General features: G+C 36.2%; 1 protein-coding gene across 2 annotated transcripts in view; it reads right to left on the bottom strand.

Annotated features, from left to right (window-relative positions):
• Nucleotides 1-14,592, bottom strand: part of CLASP2 (cytoplasmic linker associated protein 2) — a 149,426-nt gene that overhangs the window by 17,429 nt on the left and 117,405 nt on the right. The window contains exons 23-27 of one of the 2 annotated variants that reach the window (XM_082499121.1): nt 13,483-13,727; nt 12,829-12,892; nt 7,586-7,749; nt 6,352-6,430; nt 6,145-6,195 (exon numbers count right to left, since the gene is read on the bottom strand). In XM_082499121.1, coding sequence (XP_082355247.1) covers nt 6,145-6,195; nt 6,352-6,430; nt 7,586-7,749; nt 12,829-12,892; nt 13,483-13,727 — 603 coding nt within the window. The remainder of the gene's footprint in view (nt 1-6,144; nt 6,196-6,351; nt 6,431-7,585; nt 7,750-12,828; nt 12,893-13,482; nt 13,728-14,592) is intronic. The other variant, XM_082499122.1, reaches the window with a different exon arrangement.

Below are 14,592 nucleotides of genomic sequence, written 5' to 3'. Positions count from 1 at the left end.
GAGAAATAAAAGTCAAGCGGACAATAAAAATGGTGTGCTGCAAGAACAACTGTGCTCACAAAGTATTCATTCCCTAAAACAAAGATGATTTTCTTCCCAATTAAACTGAACGTCTTTTCACCATTGATATAAAACTCTATACAATAAATCAATTTACACATGGATGTAACACTTCAAGAAGGCAATTATTCCACAGAAATTAAAATATTAATGAAAATCTTAGATTTCACTGGTAGCAACTAAAAGATACACAATCATTGCATATGCAGATGCTTATATTTAACAAAAAGAAAAACAAAGTACTTAGAATTTTTAAGAATATTCAGGATTTTAAAGAATTATTCAGAATTAAGAACTTCTTTCTAGTACTAAAATGAAAAATGAACATCATCTGATGAATCAATAATCAGTTTGTATTAGTTCCTACCATGTAGTTAACACTTGGCATTCTTTTATAAAACCCAGGGTTCAGCAGTCACTATCTTTGGGGATAAGCCACATGAATCTTCCTGTTAAATACTAAAAAGGTATGGAATAGAATTTCGACAAAAGACTTGGAAGGGGTCGCATACACACTTTGCCTTTGAAGATATTTAGGACAGAGACATGGATTGACCAGGAGGATAGAAAAGCTGCTTTACTCCCTTCATTTATCTGAGCATCGTTCTGCTACTCCACTAACTCCCCTCTACTCCTTACGCAGAATCTCTGTTTTAACCATCTTAGGCTGCAGCCTCTCTCTAGTTTCACCAAAATTGCACCACTGCACAGCTTTGGGTAAAGGTCTATTATACCTGTATCTCCCTTAAATATTTATCTCCTCAACTCCTGCTGCTCCAGAGATCTGTAACGCAACTCATCAACAAAAGTGGTGAACATTTCTTTAGGCCACCTATTTGACTTAACTGCTTTTATTTCCATTAATAATTACAGTGAACCAGAAATACCTACCAGGAGGGAGACACCTATGTCCATTATAACCAGAAAGAAAAAAGTTCTGGATATATTTTTAATTGTTCATGGTTTGTAGCACAACTGTTCCAAGCAAAGCTATTTAGATATTTTCCTTGGTCAACAAAAACTGAAAGCTATTAAAAACTCAAGATACACTAAGTGACACAGACGTTAGTGATAGCTGACAACATGTAGACTAATAATGAATACTTCATTTTCACAGCAGCTGTTAAAGCTCAACTTCCCCAAAGTTATACAACGGGCAACAGCTGAAGGTTTTCATATCATTAGATCAGTATCAACAACTGCAGTAAAAACCACACTACTTGCAAGATTCTTTTCCAAGGAAAAAAACCAAACCACAAACATCTCCGCAGCAAAAAATGTTAGGCTACATTGTTTTCCAACCAGAAAGTAATGAAGTTAAAATTTCCAGATTACCAAGTGAAACCATTACAACAGCACTATGTTTCTCTTTATGATTTAAATAGATATCACACCTTAAAAAAAATTGCTGGTAGGAACTGTAACACTTAGAACATCCAGAGGCATGAATGAAAAAATTCTGTATCTGAGAGGGCAGTATTATTTAGTGTTTAAACTACTCCCACAGAGTAAATCGCACAGACTTCTGGAAAGATGGAGGCTCTCAGAAGACAGAAGAGCGCTGAACAGAGGATGAATTGGAAGGAGTTTGCACTAATAAATCTTTTTACAATGAGACAGATACCCAAAGTTAAGTTTGACAGCTATTTTGAAAGAGAGTGTTTTTTGCTAATTACTTTTGAGAGAAGAAATTCTGGAAGAGGTACCTTTCCACGACCAAATATAATGAGACAGTATTATAAATAAATAAAACCCCCACCCTGAAGTAAACTCCATAATAGCAGCAAATCTACTTACAATATATTTTTACCACTATTTCCAGTAAGTATGTACAGAGTTGAGATTTAGAAATTAGAGGTCTAACAAAGTCCTCTTCAACAACCCATTTAACCTTTCCGAGAGAAGATAAACAATTTTTGACTGAAATGAAAACAGCTCCAGGAATTCTTACAATGAATATCTGCTGTTAATCTGAAACCGCTGTCTGAGAAGTTTTTTAATACTGTTATGATCTTCTTGATCAAGGCAACTACAGACCAGTTAGTCTCACCTCTGTCCCTGGGAAGGTAATGGAGCGACTCATTCTGGATGTCATCTCCAAACACGTTGAGGAACAGGAAGTTATTGGAAGTGGTCAACATGGATTTACCAAGGGTAAATCGTGCTTGACCAATCTGATAGCTTTCTATGATGTTATAACTGGTTGGCTGGATGAGGGGAGAGTCGTGGATGTCATCTACCTTGAGTTTAGCAAGGCTTTTGACACTGTCTCCCATAACATCCTCATTAGGAAGCTGAGGAAGTATGGGCTAGATGAGGTGACAGTGAGGTGGATTGAGAGTTGGCTGCGGGACAGAACTCAGAGGGTTGTGATCAGCGGCACAGAGTCTAGTTGGAGGCCTGTAACCAGTGGTGTCCCCCAGGGGTCAATACTCGGTCCAATTTTGTTTAATATATTCATTAATGATCTGGATGAGGGAACGGAGTGTATCCTCAGCAAGTTTGCTGATGATACCAAACTGGGTGGGGTGGCTGACACCCCAGAGGGCCTTGCTGCCATCCAGCATGACCTGGACAGGCTGGAGAGCTGGGCAGAGAAGAACCTAACGAGGTTCAACAAAAGCAAGTTTCCTTATGAGGAAAGGCTGAGAGAGCTGGGACTCTTTAGCCTGGAGAAGAGAAGGCTGAAGGGAGACCTTATTATGGCGTACAAGTATCTAAAGGGTGGGTTGAAGGAGGATGGAGCCAGGCTCTTTTCAATGGTTCCCAGTGACAGGACGAGGGGCAATGGGCACAAGTTAGAACACAGGAAGTTCTGTTCAAATACACGGAAAAATTTCTTTACGGTGAGGGTGACAGAGCACTGGCACAGGCTGCCCAGGGAGGTTGTGGAGTCCCCTTCTCTGGAGATTTTCAAGACCCGCCTGGATGCAGTCCTGAGTAATGTGCTCTAGGCAATCCTGCTTTAGCAGGGGAGTTGGACTAGATGATCTCTAGAGGTCCCTTCCAACTCTGAAAATTCTGTGATTCTGTGATTCTTTGTACTATTTTAGGTAGAATTTATTGTACTTTTGCTGGACTATAAACACCAAGACATTTTTTTTCCTGTAGAGCATATTAACACAGGCATTTTGTTTAAGAATAGCACTGATGTACTAAGTGAAATATAGATCAAGCAACAATTAGCGCTATTACTCACAAAAAAAAAGATTAGACATAAATGGAACTAAAGTGCTTCATAAACATATTTCACAGATAATGCAATTACAAATTCCAGCACAATAATATGCGCAACTACTTCCAGAGATTCAGGAAATACTGCTACAAAGTCAATGCCAGAAGGCAAACTGTTTTTCTGTCCTGTGAAAAACTTGAGATTTACAGTTTAATTTGCTGCATCAGGTTAAGACAAAAGCAACATGTCACGTAACAGGAAAAAAGAAAAAAGGAGAGAGTAATGTAGAGAAGCTGCTTTACTTAAAGCACAAAAAACTCCATCTCTTACAGTGTTTTCCTGGGATGCGAGAGTCTACTCTGCCTTACTCAGACTGAATACAAGCAATTGCACCACATGACTTTCAGATTGCCACATCCCAGGCATCTGTCCCTAAGTTACTGCATACTTAGGAGTGACTGCCTCTGCCATTACTTAACCAAATGACTAAAATATACACTAACGATGAAGTTTGAAGAGCGCTCTCATCTCTGTGAATCTGTGTCATTGGTTGGTTGGGTTTTTTTAACCCAGAAATTTTAACACAGGCTTAGAAAAAAAAAATCTTCTGATCAACTGCAGCAAACCCCTCTGCCAACAAATAAGTATTTTCAAAGGAAAGAATCGTTCAGAAACTTGCAATGAACTTTGGTCACAATGCGTAAACCAATTCCTCGCTAAGTGTGAGCCATCTGACATTAAACCTAAGAAAAATGAAAGTGATGATTTGGAGTGCATTTCAGGACAACACCCATCCTTTAGAAATCATACGTTCTGCACCCACGAAAATAAGCTTAACAGACTGTATCCCTAGAAAATTTGACTCCTTCCATACATTTGACCAAAATCAATAGATGCATCTGGCACTTTTACACTGTGTTTCAGCAGTCCACCACACCTACATATAAAATTATAGCAAAAGAAAACAAGACAGATACAGCAAAATACACTGTGCTGCATCCTTCATGGATTAGGTCAGTATAATTGTATCTTCTCTCTGTTTGGTCCTCTTACTGCCTAGCTATCCAAACTCACCTCTGTGGCCACCCAAAAGCTTGACTTTTATTGTCCAAGTCTTAGCTGTGTTTGTAAGTGCAAGAACGACAATGACAGTTTATTCTGAAAGATCATGATTATTTACTACTACCACATGAAAAACAGAGGGAGAAGTCATTTGCAGTGGGAATCCTTCCACGGAGCAAATTTCTGATCTATCATCCCTTCTTACATCTTTAAGGATGCTGAAAATCCTTGCTCTCATTTTTCCTGTCACAGTGAATGCTGTTTCTCAGTATATCTGGCCCAAAGGCACACTCTGTAACAAAATACTCATTTATCAGAGTAAGAACAAAAGCTGAAGACTTCAAGAAATGGAGTAGTGCCCTAGGATTATCAATTAATCTGTTAGACACCTGGGTGCACTGAGGATGGGATTTAGACAAAATATTCAAGAATGTGGATATTAAATAGATACTTCTGCAATTTATGTTCAATAACTTTACTGTTTGGGTCCTGAAGTTGTAGTTGCCTCATGAAGATAGAAGAAGGGGTTAGATACCACTTCTGAAGAAAAAGCTTACTTTCTCTTAAACAGGTACATACTTTACTGTCCCAAAAATTTATTTTAAATACTCTTGATCTTATTTCAGACTAATGGGTATTCTTCTATGGAGGTAGTTTTTAGCAAAATCTTGGATTTCAGATTTCTCTCTCAAATACTGGAAATTATTTGCAGAATGTCCTCCCCATTAAGTGTTTCAGATTTCTTAATTCCATCTAGGTCATGTAGTTAATATTCTTGAACCCAGCCCCAACTCAGCCTAGTAGAAGTCCATGCCTCATTCCAAATCTATACCCTCAACTTCATCACCTATACTACTGTATGGAAAAAAAGAACATCTCAACCATCAAATTCACCTTCCTGGGGAGGAAAACCAAGTAAAACAAAACCAAGACCAATTTGTTCCAAGGATTTATTTAAACAACAAACTGATTTTTACTACCTCATTTGCTGTCTTCAATAAATGACAGCAGTCCCTTTTTAACACAGCTCTACGAAGCAACAGTGGTCAACGTATCAACTGTCCTCAAAAGTTTAAAAATGTAAGTTTTACTGTATTGTAGACAAAAAAGGCATATTCACGTGATTTTAGGTTCAACTTGGGAAAAGTCATATTCTTGTGCAGTATCAAACTATGTAAACATATTTCGTGCAGGATAGAGCAGAAAATGCCAGTTATCATATGCTTGTTATTTCCCCATTTACATCACTTGTAAATCTTCTTCGGATTTGATGCATTTATCCCCAAATCAACTCTCTTTGGAACTGTAAATGTACTACAGAATAGATTTTTACTTTTCAGTCATACTGGCAGGTCTATGGACTACAAATTCTTATGCAAAAATGTGTGTAATTATGAAGTTATGCATTACTTTCAGAAAAGTGTACCACAAAGGGAGTTGATTTTTAATATAGTAACTCAAGTTCATATTCATATTAAAATAATTTAAACTAATTCAAGACCTATCAGGCTGAACCCAGAAAAAACCCAAACAAACTAGGAAAACATGATTGGGAAATCACAAACATAAAATTAGAAAAGACTTTGATAGAGTGAGTTTGCATAACCAGCTTGATGTTAGGCGGCCACATTTTTGTTGCTCGTTTTTACAGTACCGTGGTTTTATTAGATCTCTCTTGCAGCAAACATTTTCATACTAGTGTAATGCTTAAAATTGAACATCTGCATGCTTAATGTTTCTCGCAAAGGTTAGTAGCAGCATACGAATGCATTCAAATAAAAATTATTGGAAACACTGTAAGAGTTTGACATAGGGTTAAGAATAAAGACAATAATTCAGACAAAAACCTTTGAGCTCCAAAAAGAGCGAAGCTGGTCCTGTAGTGCTGGCTTGACTGTCTGAAAGTTTACAAAAACAAAATCCACTAATTGAAAACTTTTTTTAAAAAAACAAACAAAACAAAAGAAAAATAACAATCCAAATTCAAATATTCAGACAAGCAAATGTATATCAATGAAGATTTTTGTTTGCAATGCAAGCTTGAAAATTCTTACCTTCAGGCTCGGTGTTTGGGTCTGGTCAACAGTAAATCTCATTAAAATACTGAACTGGAGGTCATTTGGAAAAGACTCCCTGTAAAACAAATCAAATCATGTTATGTGAAACTATTTTAACATCTGTTGAAAGGCACTAAAATAAGCCCTCACTCTTTTCAGTAAAGAAAAGCTCTAGTACTTCTAAAAGAAAAAAATTCTACCAGTTTTGTTGATATTGTATCTGACTTTCAGAAATATTAATCCTGCATGTGAAGGACAAAATTTAAGAAATTCCTACTTTAAAGCAATTATAGCTGAAATAGATAATTCCAGTAACAAGGAATGACATAATAACAATATGGTAGTACTCTGATTTTAAATCTATGCAATCCTCAAATTAATATGAAGTAGTACTGCTACAGGTATAGACCACAGTCAGCCTGCACACTTCTCTGAACCACTCTGGGCTGCTTCTGCTCTCCCACATTGCATACTCTGGGTATGACCCTCAAGGGGTCTGTAGCAGCAATAAAAAAAAAGGTATAGCAGACTATATTCCCTCTCTCCCAGCAACACACACCACACACTTCCCCAGATTTCACAGCAGATCTGCCACATGAACAGGTTCAGCAGAAGACCAGACATCTTAAGACTGTCCCATACTTCAGAGAATGGAGGACGAGAAGTTGTTCCCAGAGCCCCTCCAGCTCTACTTAAAAATCTATCTTTTCTTTGGAAATAAAACTGGTCAGGGATGGGCAGCCCTGATGGCCCCCAAAAATCACATAAGATGCTTTTGGAATCAGGCTATTGGTGAAATCTGGGGAGAGTGGAAGACAGACAGGAAGCAAATCCACTATTGCCATAACTCCTTCAAAGCCTGCTGACACAGATGAATATTGCAACAATATTTTTCTATCAAAATAAAGAAGTTCAAACACAAGCACTGCATGACTGAACACAAGGCAAGGCAACAAACATATGTGGCTCAGATGCCCATTTTGCAATCAGATAAGTAGTATTATATTAATTGTTCAGCATTAAGGACTGAATCAAAACCTTTCAACTAAGAATCATTGAGGAAACCAAAATGCCTAAGCAGTGAGGTTTACTGAAGTCTCACTATCTGTTATTAGCTCTGCATTTTTCCAAGAATAGCATACTCGGAGAAACCCCAAAACTTGGAAGTAGCATCAGGGTTTGGATTTTTTAAGGTTTTTTTTCTTTTATTATTTTTTTAAGAACTCGTTACCTTGTGACATCAAGTGCCTTCTGAACTTTTGCTTGTACAGACCCAAGCAAATCAGCACCCATTTTTTTCAACAGCTGTGTCAGCAGTACAAACAGCCAGTCCTGCAGATCTTCTTTATGGACCTGGATGAAGTCCACCAGTGTCTCCAAAAACATACTGAACACCTAAAAGGCAGAAGAAGATGGAAAGAGGGTAGGATGGGGCAAAAGAGGAAATGACACTGACGTATGCTGAACTTACAAACAAAGAAGAAAGCAGTAAGGGAATCAGAGGCAGAGAAAGGCAGTGTTTTGCAGCCAAGCAGGAAAAAAAAAAAAAGGAAAAAAAAAAAAAGAAATCTCTCTTGCTTTTTCATTGGATTTTGATACAAGAGTACATTGGAAATGTTAGCCGACTTCTGTAGAAGTTTGACAATTAGGTATTCCATGCAGTTTCATCAAGAAAAGAAATGCTTACTGTGATGGCTGGCGCAACCTCAATCTTTTTTTAGTAAAATTTATTTTTTACCCTTTCAAGCTTTATCATTAAGTTGATTTGACATATTCCTTAAAGACTACAAAAACACTTTTTCTCTAAAACCAAAATAGCTGCTACAATTCTTTAGCAAAATATTCACTGTAAATATCTGCATTACTAAGTACTGCAAAATCATGAAAGCTGGCCAATTCCTGTGCACAAAATATTTGTAGAACAGAACAAGATTCTCCTGCTATTGCAGGTATCCAAACACAAAATTATCCAGAGTAGGGAAAAAAACCATGATACATTTCAGAGTGGCAGGTGTTTAAAACGGAAGTACTTTTGTCTTTTCAAAAACATGTTGTCCATTGTGTTCTTTTCAACACATGATGTGGAATACAATAGATACAAATAACGTTGAAAAGACTGCATTCATTAAAAAAGCCATTTATTATTATATTTTAGTAACCTCAGCACTCAGACCAGGAAGAAGGGCTTTTTGGAGAGAAGGGGTAAAGCAGGGCATGACAAATAGGTAACTTTGTTTAAACAGCCTTTTTCGTATCTCACTAATTTTATCTTTTTCAAGACTTACAGTGAAATCAGGTTGTATATGCTCTATACCAGAGCATATATGGATTTCCCATTTCTTTGACAAGAAAAATGTGCGTTTGGGCTGAAAATGCTATCTTCACAACTCATGCGGACTCCGGCTCCAGCACATAGCTGGGTACAGAAGCAGAAGAACTGCTGTGATGCAAAGAGGGTGGGAGAGATATTGCCTCAGAGTATTTACGACACGGGTACAAGGTTGGAAACAGCCGCTGCAGAGGAAGGGCTGGAACCCCACATCCTCCTGCAGCTGACCTGGCTCGTCCTAAGGTCAAATTGTGCCGCTGTCTGTGAGAGTAGATGATCCCAAACTGCTACCACACCTCTAAGTACAGCAGAGACCAGTTCGTGGAAGAGGGTTTTCTTCCACAGTATTGATCCGAGTATGGAGGAGTTGGAGCATGCTGCTGCATGGTTTCCTCACTGAGCCAGATTAAGCAAATTCACAACATAATGTGAAAAAATCCATAGTATCTTTAAAAGAAGTGCCTCAAAATTTATGTTAGAAATAAATAAATTCAGATTCTTTCACAATCTCATAAAGACCAGGGAGAATCTTTTACTAAACATCTTAAATACTGAAAAGCTGTGTTAAACAGAACAATACAAATTCTACTCAACATAAAGCCCATCAGGGCGAGCTACTTTAATTAACCTGTCTTTTGGGGCAAACTTCACTGAAAATTGTAAAAAAATAAAATAAAATTGCTAGCTTTTCAGCTACCTGTCTAGATTTGTATTTCAGTCTGAGATTTAAAAATTACCCTCCTAATAGTGGGAAGACATTTTTATGCTCAAGATTGGAAATGTCTTCTGTATTCAGCTGAACTGAAACAATATACCACTTTGCAGATGCACAAGTAGTGGGCACAATTATAAGACCTAGGCAAAACCTAACGAGAAAGTACTTTCTGCATTGTAATACAACAGTCTTTGGATTTCACAGCCCTAGAATAAAGGGAAAATATATTTGACTCAGGCAAAAAAAAAACCAAAAAAATTTCTGTTGTTACAGAGATTACTCTAGGGGTCTTACAATTCTATTTAAAACCCTTCAAATTATACAGCTCAGCAGAATTAAAATCTGTACCTGTTACTTCAAGTTTGCAGACGCTGACACATCTTTTATTAAAATGTGCAAGCTGAACAAACTGGTTACCACCTCTTATTTGATGGGGTAATGTACACTTCTTATGACACTTTAAACATATAAAGTGGTTTAAATTGAAATCATTACGAAGTGAATTATGAATCACTATGGCAAAAGTATTCTAAAGATCTTGTGCCAATGTTTTAGCTGTTAAAAATACACATAACTGAGGACTCAATTTTGTTTTCAAGCTTTGTTTGAATTTAGGTTTACCACAGTGAATGTCTGGAGAAAACTCAAAGAAGTTGAGTCATATTGTTGTATTTAAAAAAAAAATGAATCATACCATTTTGTCTTAGGCTAAGCATGAACAGTTTAAGAAGGCTGTAAGAGCATTTCAGATAAAGGATGAATTTGGAATGGAAAATGGAACTCAACCACCTATATGTTGAACAATGTATGTGGGTACTGCAATTTTTGCAGTTTCCATTTTTATGATGTAAATTAAAATTCTGAAATCAAACATCTAAAGCCGAAGTATTTAATAATTTGACAGTGGAAAAAATAAACAGATATGAAAATAATTATAAGTGATCTACCTTTAAAGTGAATTATTTCAGATGTGCCAACCACCACAATATAAAGCAGGAATGCATAACCAAACAATGTCAGTTAATTAGTAGATAAAGCACATCTCGAAACTCTACCACACAGTTTACATAATTGTATATAGCATTTTATGATTGCAAAAGGCTTGACACTGCATGAACTCTTTGGGGAAGAAAAATAGAGAAAAAGGGTTAATTGCACATTCATGCAAGTAAGGTTAGGCTTCCAACAAATATTGAACCAACTTACTCTCTAAAGAGAGTTCCAACACAGGGGACAGCATGCAAAACAAAACATAAACAAAACAAAATAAAACAAAACAAAAAAAAACAACAAAAAAGGGAAAAAGATAAAAACACACAAATTAGTGGCCATCAATACAAAGTTCCTGTATGGAATATAAACCAAAATAAAACAAAAAAGGTATTTCAAACTTTTATGATAAATTTAGTAATTTTATTGGGCTACCCAATGTATTTTAAAAGTAAGCACTTGGCATGTCCTTCAAATCATTCTCCCATTTTCTCCTCCAAATGATATTACTCTTTTTCTAAGCAGTTCCCTACATCCAGCTATGACATTAAAGTAAGCATTTAAAAGAGAAAAAAAAAAAAAAAAAAAAAGATGACAGAATAATTACTACAGACACTTGAAAAGAGTCAAAGATGAGATTTATGTAGCCATGTGTGCGTGATTCAAAATTTACAGCTCAGGAACTCTTAAAACTTAAAGGATTCTCATGGTAATATTTTGATAAATATTAACAGTTTTGCAACACCAAAAAGCAGGCGAGGTTTCAGTGACTGAAGAGGTGTAGCATGTGCTATAAACAGGCCAATTTTTCAAAGTCAAAGCAACATTATTTTATGTCAGAATGCCCAGTAAACAAAACAATCAACTAGAATAATTCAATGTAACATTCCTAAAGGCTTAATGAAAAGATAGAATGCTCTTCTGGCACATACAACTAATTTTTGGGACACTTCAGTTACCCTTCCCTGACTCCCCCGCTACAAAACAAATCTCCAGAGTAGTTCTGATATATGCATAGCTGCAATATTAATTAACACAAGAACAAGCAAAATTAAACCAAGCTACTATTCACAATTTTGTCATTACTTCATTTAAAATCCAGTAATATTTCAACATTAATTCTCCTCTGACTTAACTGTTCTTTTTACGGAACGTTTTCTTCAGTTTCTCTGTAACTGCTTGACTTTGGTCTTTTGTTCTGCATTTCTGCAGTATGTGAACAACTTTAGTATCATGTTGCTGTGTGCAACGCAAGTTTCTTCCAAAATACATGGTGTCACAGATAGCAGCTAAGTCACTTTTTCCAGCAGGAAAAGTAAGGAGGACAGATGAACGCTATGTTAACCTGTCAAGACTTCTCAACACTCCGAATTTAATTTTCCATTGAAGCAATAAGGAAGGCTTAAAAATATGTAAAATGCATTGCATAATCAAAGTTGTTTTTCAAAATTCTGCTGGGAAAAGCCAATACTTCTGACATAACTACTTTGCTCTGAATTTTTCTAGGTTATCATTTTATCAATTCTGAAATATGGACACAAAGTGGGACATGTTACACTCAACATAAAAGATAAGGTTTCTTCCAAACAAGACTATAATTCAAACAAAATATGAAGTTACATGTTTTTTACTTGATACCATTATAACCTTATTCAGCTCCTTCCTTACCTGCAGTCCTTTTGCTATGGGAAATTACTGCATATATGAAGCTGAACTAGTAACCCACCTCCCACAAAACTGTAAATATACTATCAAGTGAAGTAACTCAGTTAAAAAGATTTTAATGATCTTAGAATCCAGAAGGATTATTCTCCTTGTTGTACCATCCATACTGGGTCTTTACCTAGGTGAAAGCGAATAAAACATTGCATTTTCTTTTATACTGAAGCACAGTCTTCACCTTACTTACTGAATACTACCAATGATGTAAAAATTACTCAGCAGTCTCAAGTGCCAGCAACTGCCTATTTATTGATGAAATTCGAGGAAGACTTCATAAGCTATGATAATACAAAATACCCTGGAAAATAAACTCAGACTCATCATGTACGCTTTAGTCCACTTTCTTTCTGATTTAAATTACTGCACCAAAGTCTTTTGTTTCTACTTGTGAGAAAACGATTACTCATGTTGAAGTGGCCTCTGTAAATAATTATGACTTCTTAAAAATACTTACAAATTTTGAGCACAAACTGTTGAACTATTTCAATGCATTTTAGATTAAACTAACTCTTATTTCAAATATCCTGTGAAAAAAGTGGAAAATTATCTTGTTCAAAATTGCAAATTAAATGGATTGAAATCTAATACCATTAACTGCTTATAGAATAGTTTGTCAAATTTTTACACGTGCAAATATTGCTGACATACTTTACTGCAACTGGCTTTCTATTAATATGTTTTCAAACACGTGCTGAAAGTAAGAGAAACCTAAACATACCTTACTGTGAGGATCAGCAAACATTCTTGTGAAGATTTCACACAACCTTTTCAACTCAACACGACTGCCAAAGTGACAACAATACATTAGTCACCAGTACTAGTACTACCACAACACTAATGCATAGCAATCAGTGAAATCAACTGTGACTATTGAATCAAATAATCTGGTAAACAAAGTAGAGAAAAGCATTTTGTTTAGGACATAGACAAAAAATGCAATAGAATTTCTCTAAAGTGAGACCTTCAACCTACAAATGTCTCTTTAAGCTATTTCACATGTTATACCATTCCCGACTACTTTAACAGAGCAGATAATGAAAACAGTATTCTTAGTAGCTAGCAGTAAACAGTTTCTTCTTAATAAATACCCAATAAAAAATTAATAAAAAGTAACTTAAAAATAAAGGCTTTTCATCAATACTAGAAGCACGCACTTCAGGAATCTTTTGAATTCCAAGAATTCTGTTGATTTTAAATTCCATTTCTTAAACTGAGCTCATTGCTTCCCTCATCTTACTCTCACAGGCACACACCACGCTGTCCCTCTCCCCAACTTTCTGTACTCTTTAGAACATCGGCCTCCTTTCCTACTTCCCTTGCCTCCCTTCAACTCTGAAAAGAAAGTGTTTTTCCTATTAACATGTCCTCTTACCTTAAAGTTCTCTGGTTCTTTAATAAGTTTTGCAGGCCTAGAAGACCTTCTTTTCTCTCTGACCAGTTGGAGCTGGCACAGCGATTTAGGACTTCAGCCACATCTTCTGTCTGTCTCATATACGTCGGTATACTTCCATTCCTAGAGCTATAGGACCTTTCTGAACAGGCACTTGATGCATCACTGTTGGCATCATCATCTGAGTACATCCCATAGGACTCGTATCTTCTTCGCACAGGCTTCTTCTATGGTACAGAAACACCACAAATTAGTACTGATTTTCAAAGAGATAGTATACATACCCGTAATCAGTAGGAAGACCAACAGTTCAAATAATCGGTGTGACCCCCTACTCCCTGCAGTGATGAATGGCTCCAACTTTTCGGCAGGTCAAACCAAGTTAATAAAAACACTTTAAAGAAGTATGGCTTGCGTAGTATTCCAAATATAAAACCAAAGCAAACACAGAGAAGACATACATTTAATGAAACATCCAACTTAAGGTTTACGTGTAAAAATCCATAAAATTGCATTATAGGGTGACATAAAGACTATATTGAAAGTTAGTTATTTCACTTAATAGCTTTATATATGTTACAGATTATAAGAATCAGGTCTAAGTCCACATATTCTGTCATTTTAACTTACTTTGTATCAAGCATGTTAATAACAAAATATTAAACTACTGAAGAAGGAAAATAGTTTCTATACCTTAGTCCGTATGTCTCCTAAGAGCTGTTAGCAGTAAATTATTGAAAAGAAACAGAAATTGAGAACAGGAAGGTAAAGCATAGCAGCATTGTGACTATTAAAACTACCTGCCACTGGAAAACACATAGTCTTACTGTAAATTTTATTCTTAGCTCTCTGTATCCGATTAGCATACAACGGGTTGCCAAGAAGCACTTTGCTAAGCTTCCATTTCCAGGGAAATATTAGATATCACCTGCTGGTTGGTCACAAAGACATCTCTGTCAAAATCTGTGTCTTATGCAGTGATGTTTGATCAAGCATGAAGACTTAACACATGCAGTCAATTGCTATCTGACATTGAAACTTTCATTTAAACTTTATTTTCCCAACTTCCCATCTCTGTCTTTGTTTAAATTC

Source organism: Vanellus vanellus (assembly GCF_965231255.1).
Source record: "Vanellus vanellus genome assembly, chromosome: 2".
Taxonomy (NCBI): domain Eukaryota; kingdom Metazoa; phylum Chordata; class Aves; order Charadriiformes; family Charadriidae; genus Vanellus; species Vanellus vanellus.
The sequence above is the reverse complement of the archived record's forward strand: the minus strand, read 5'-3'. Positions and strand labels throughout refer to the sequence as shown.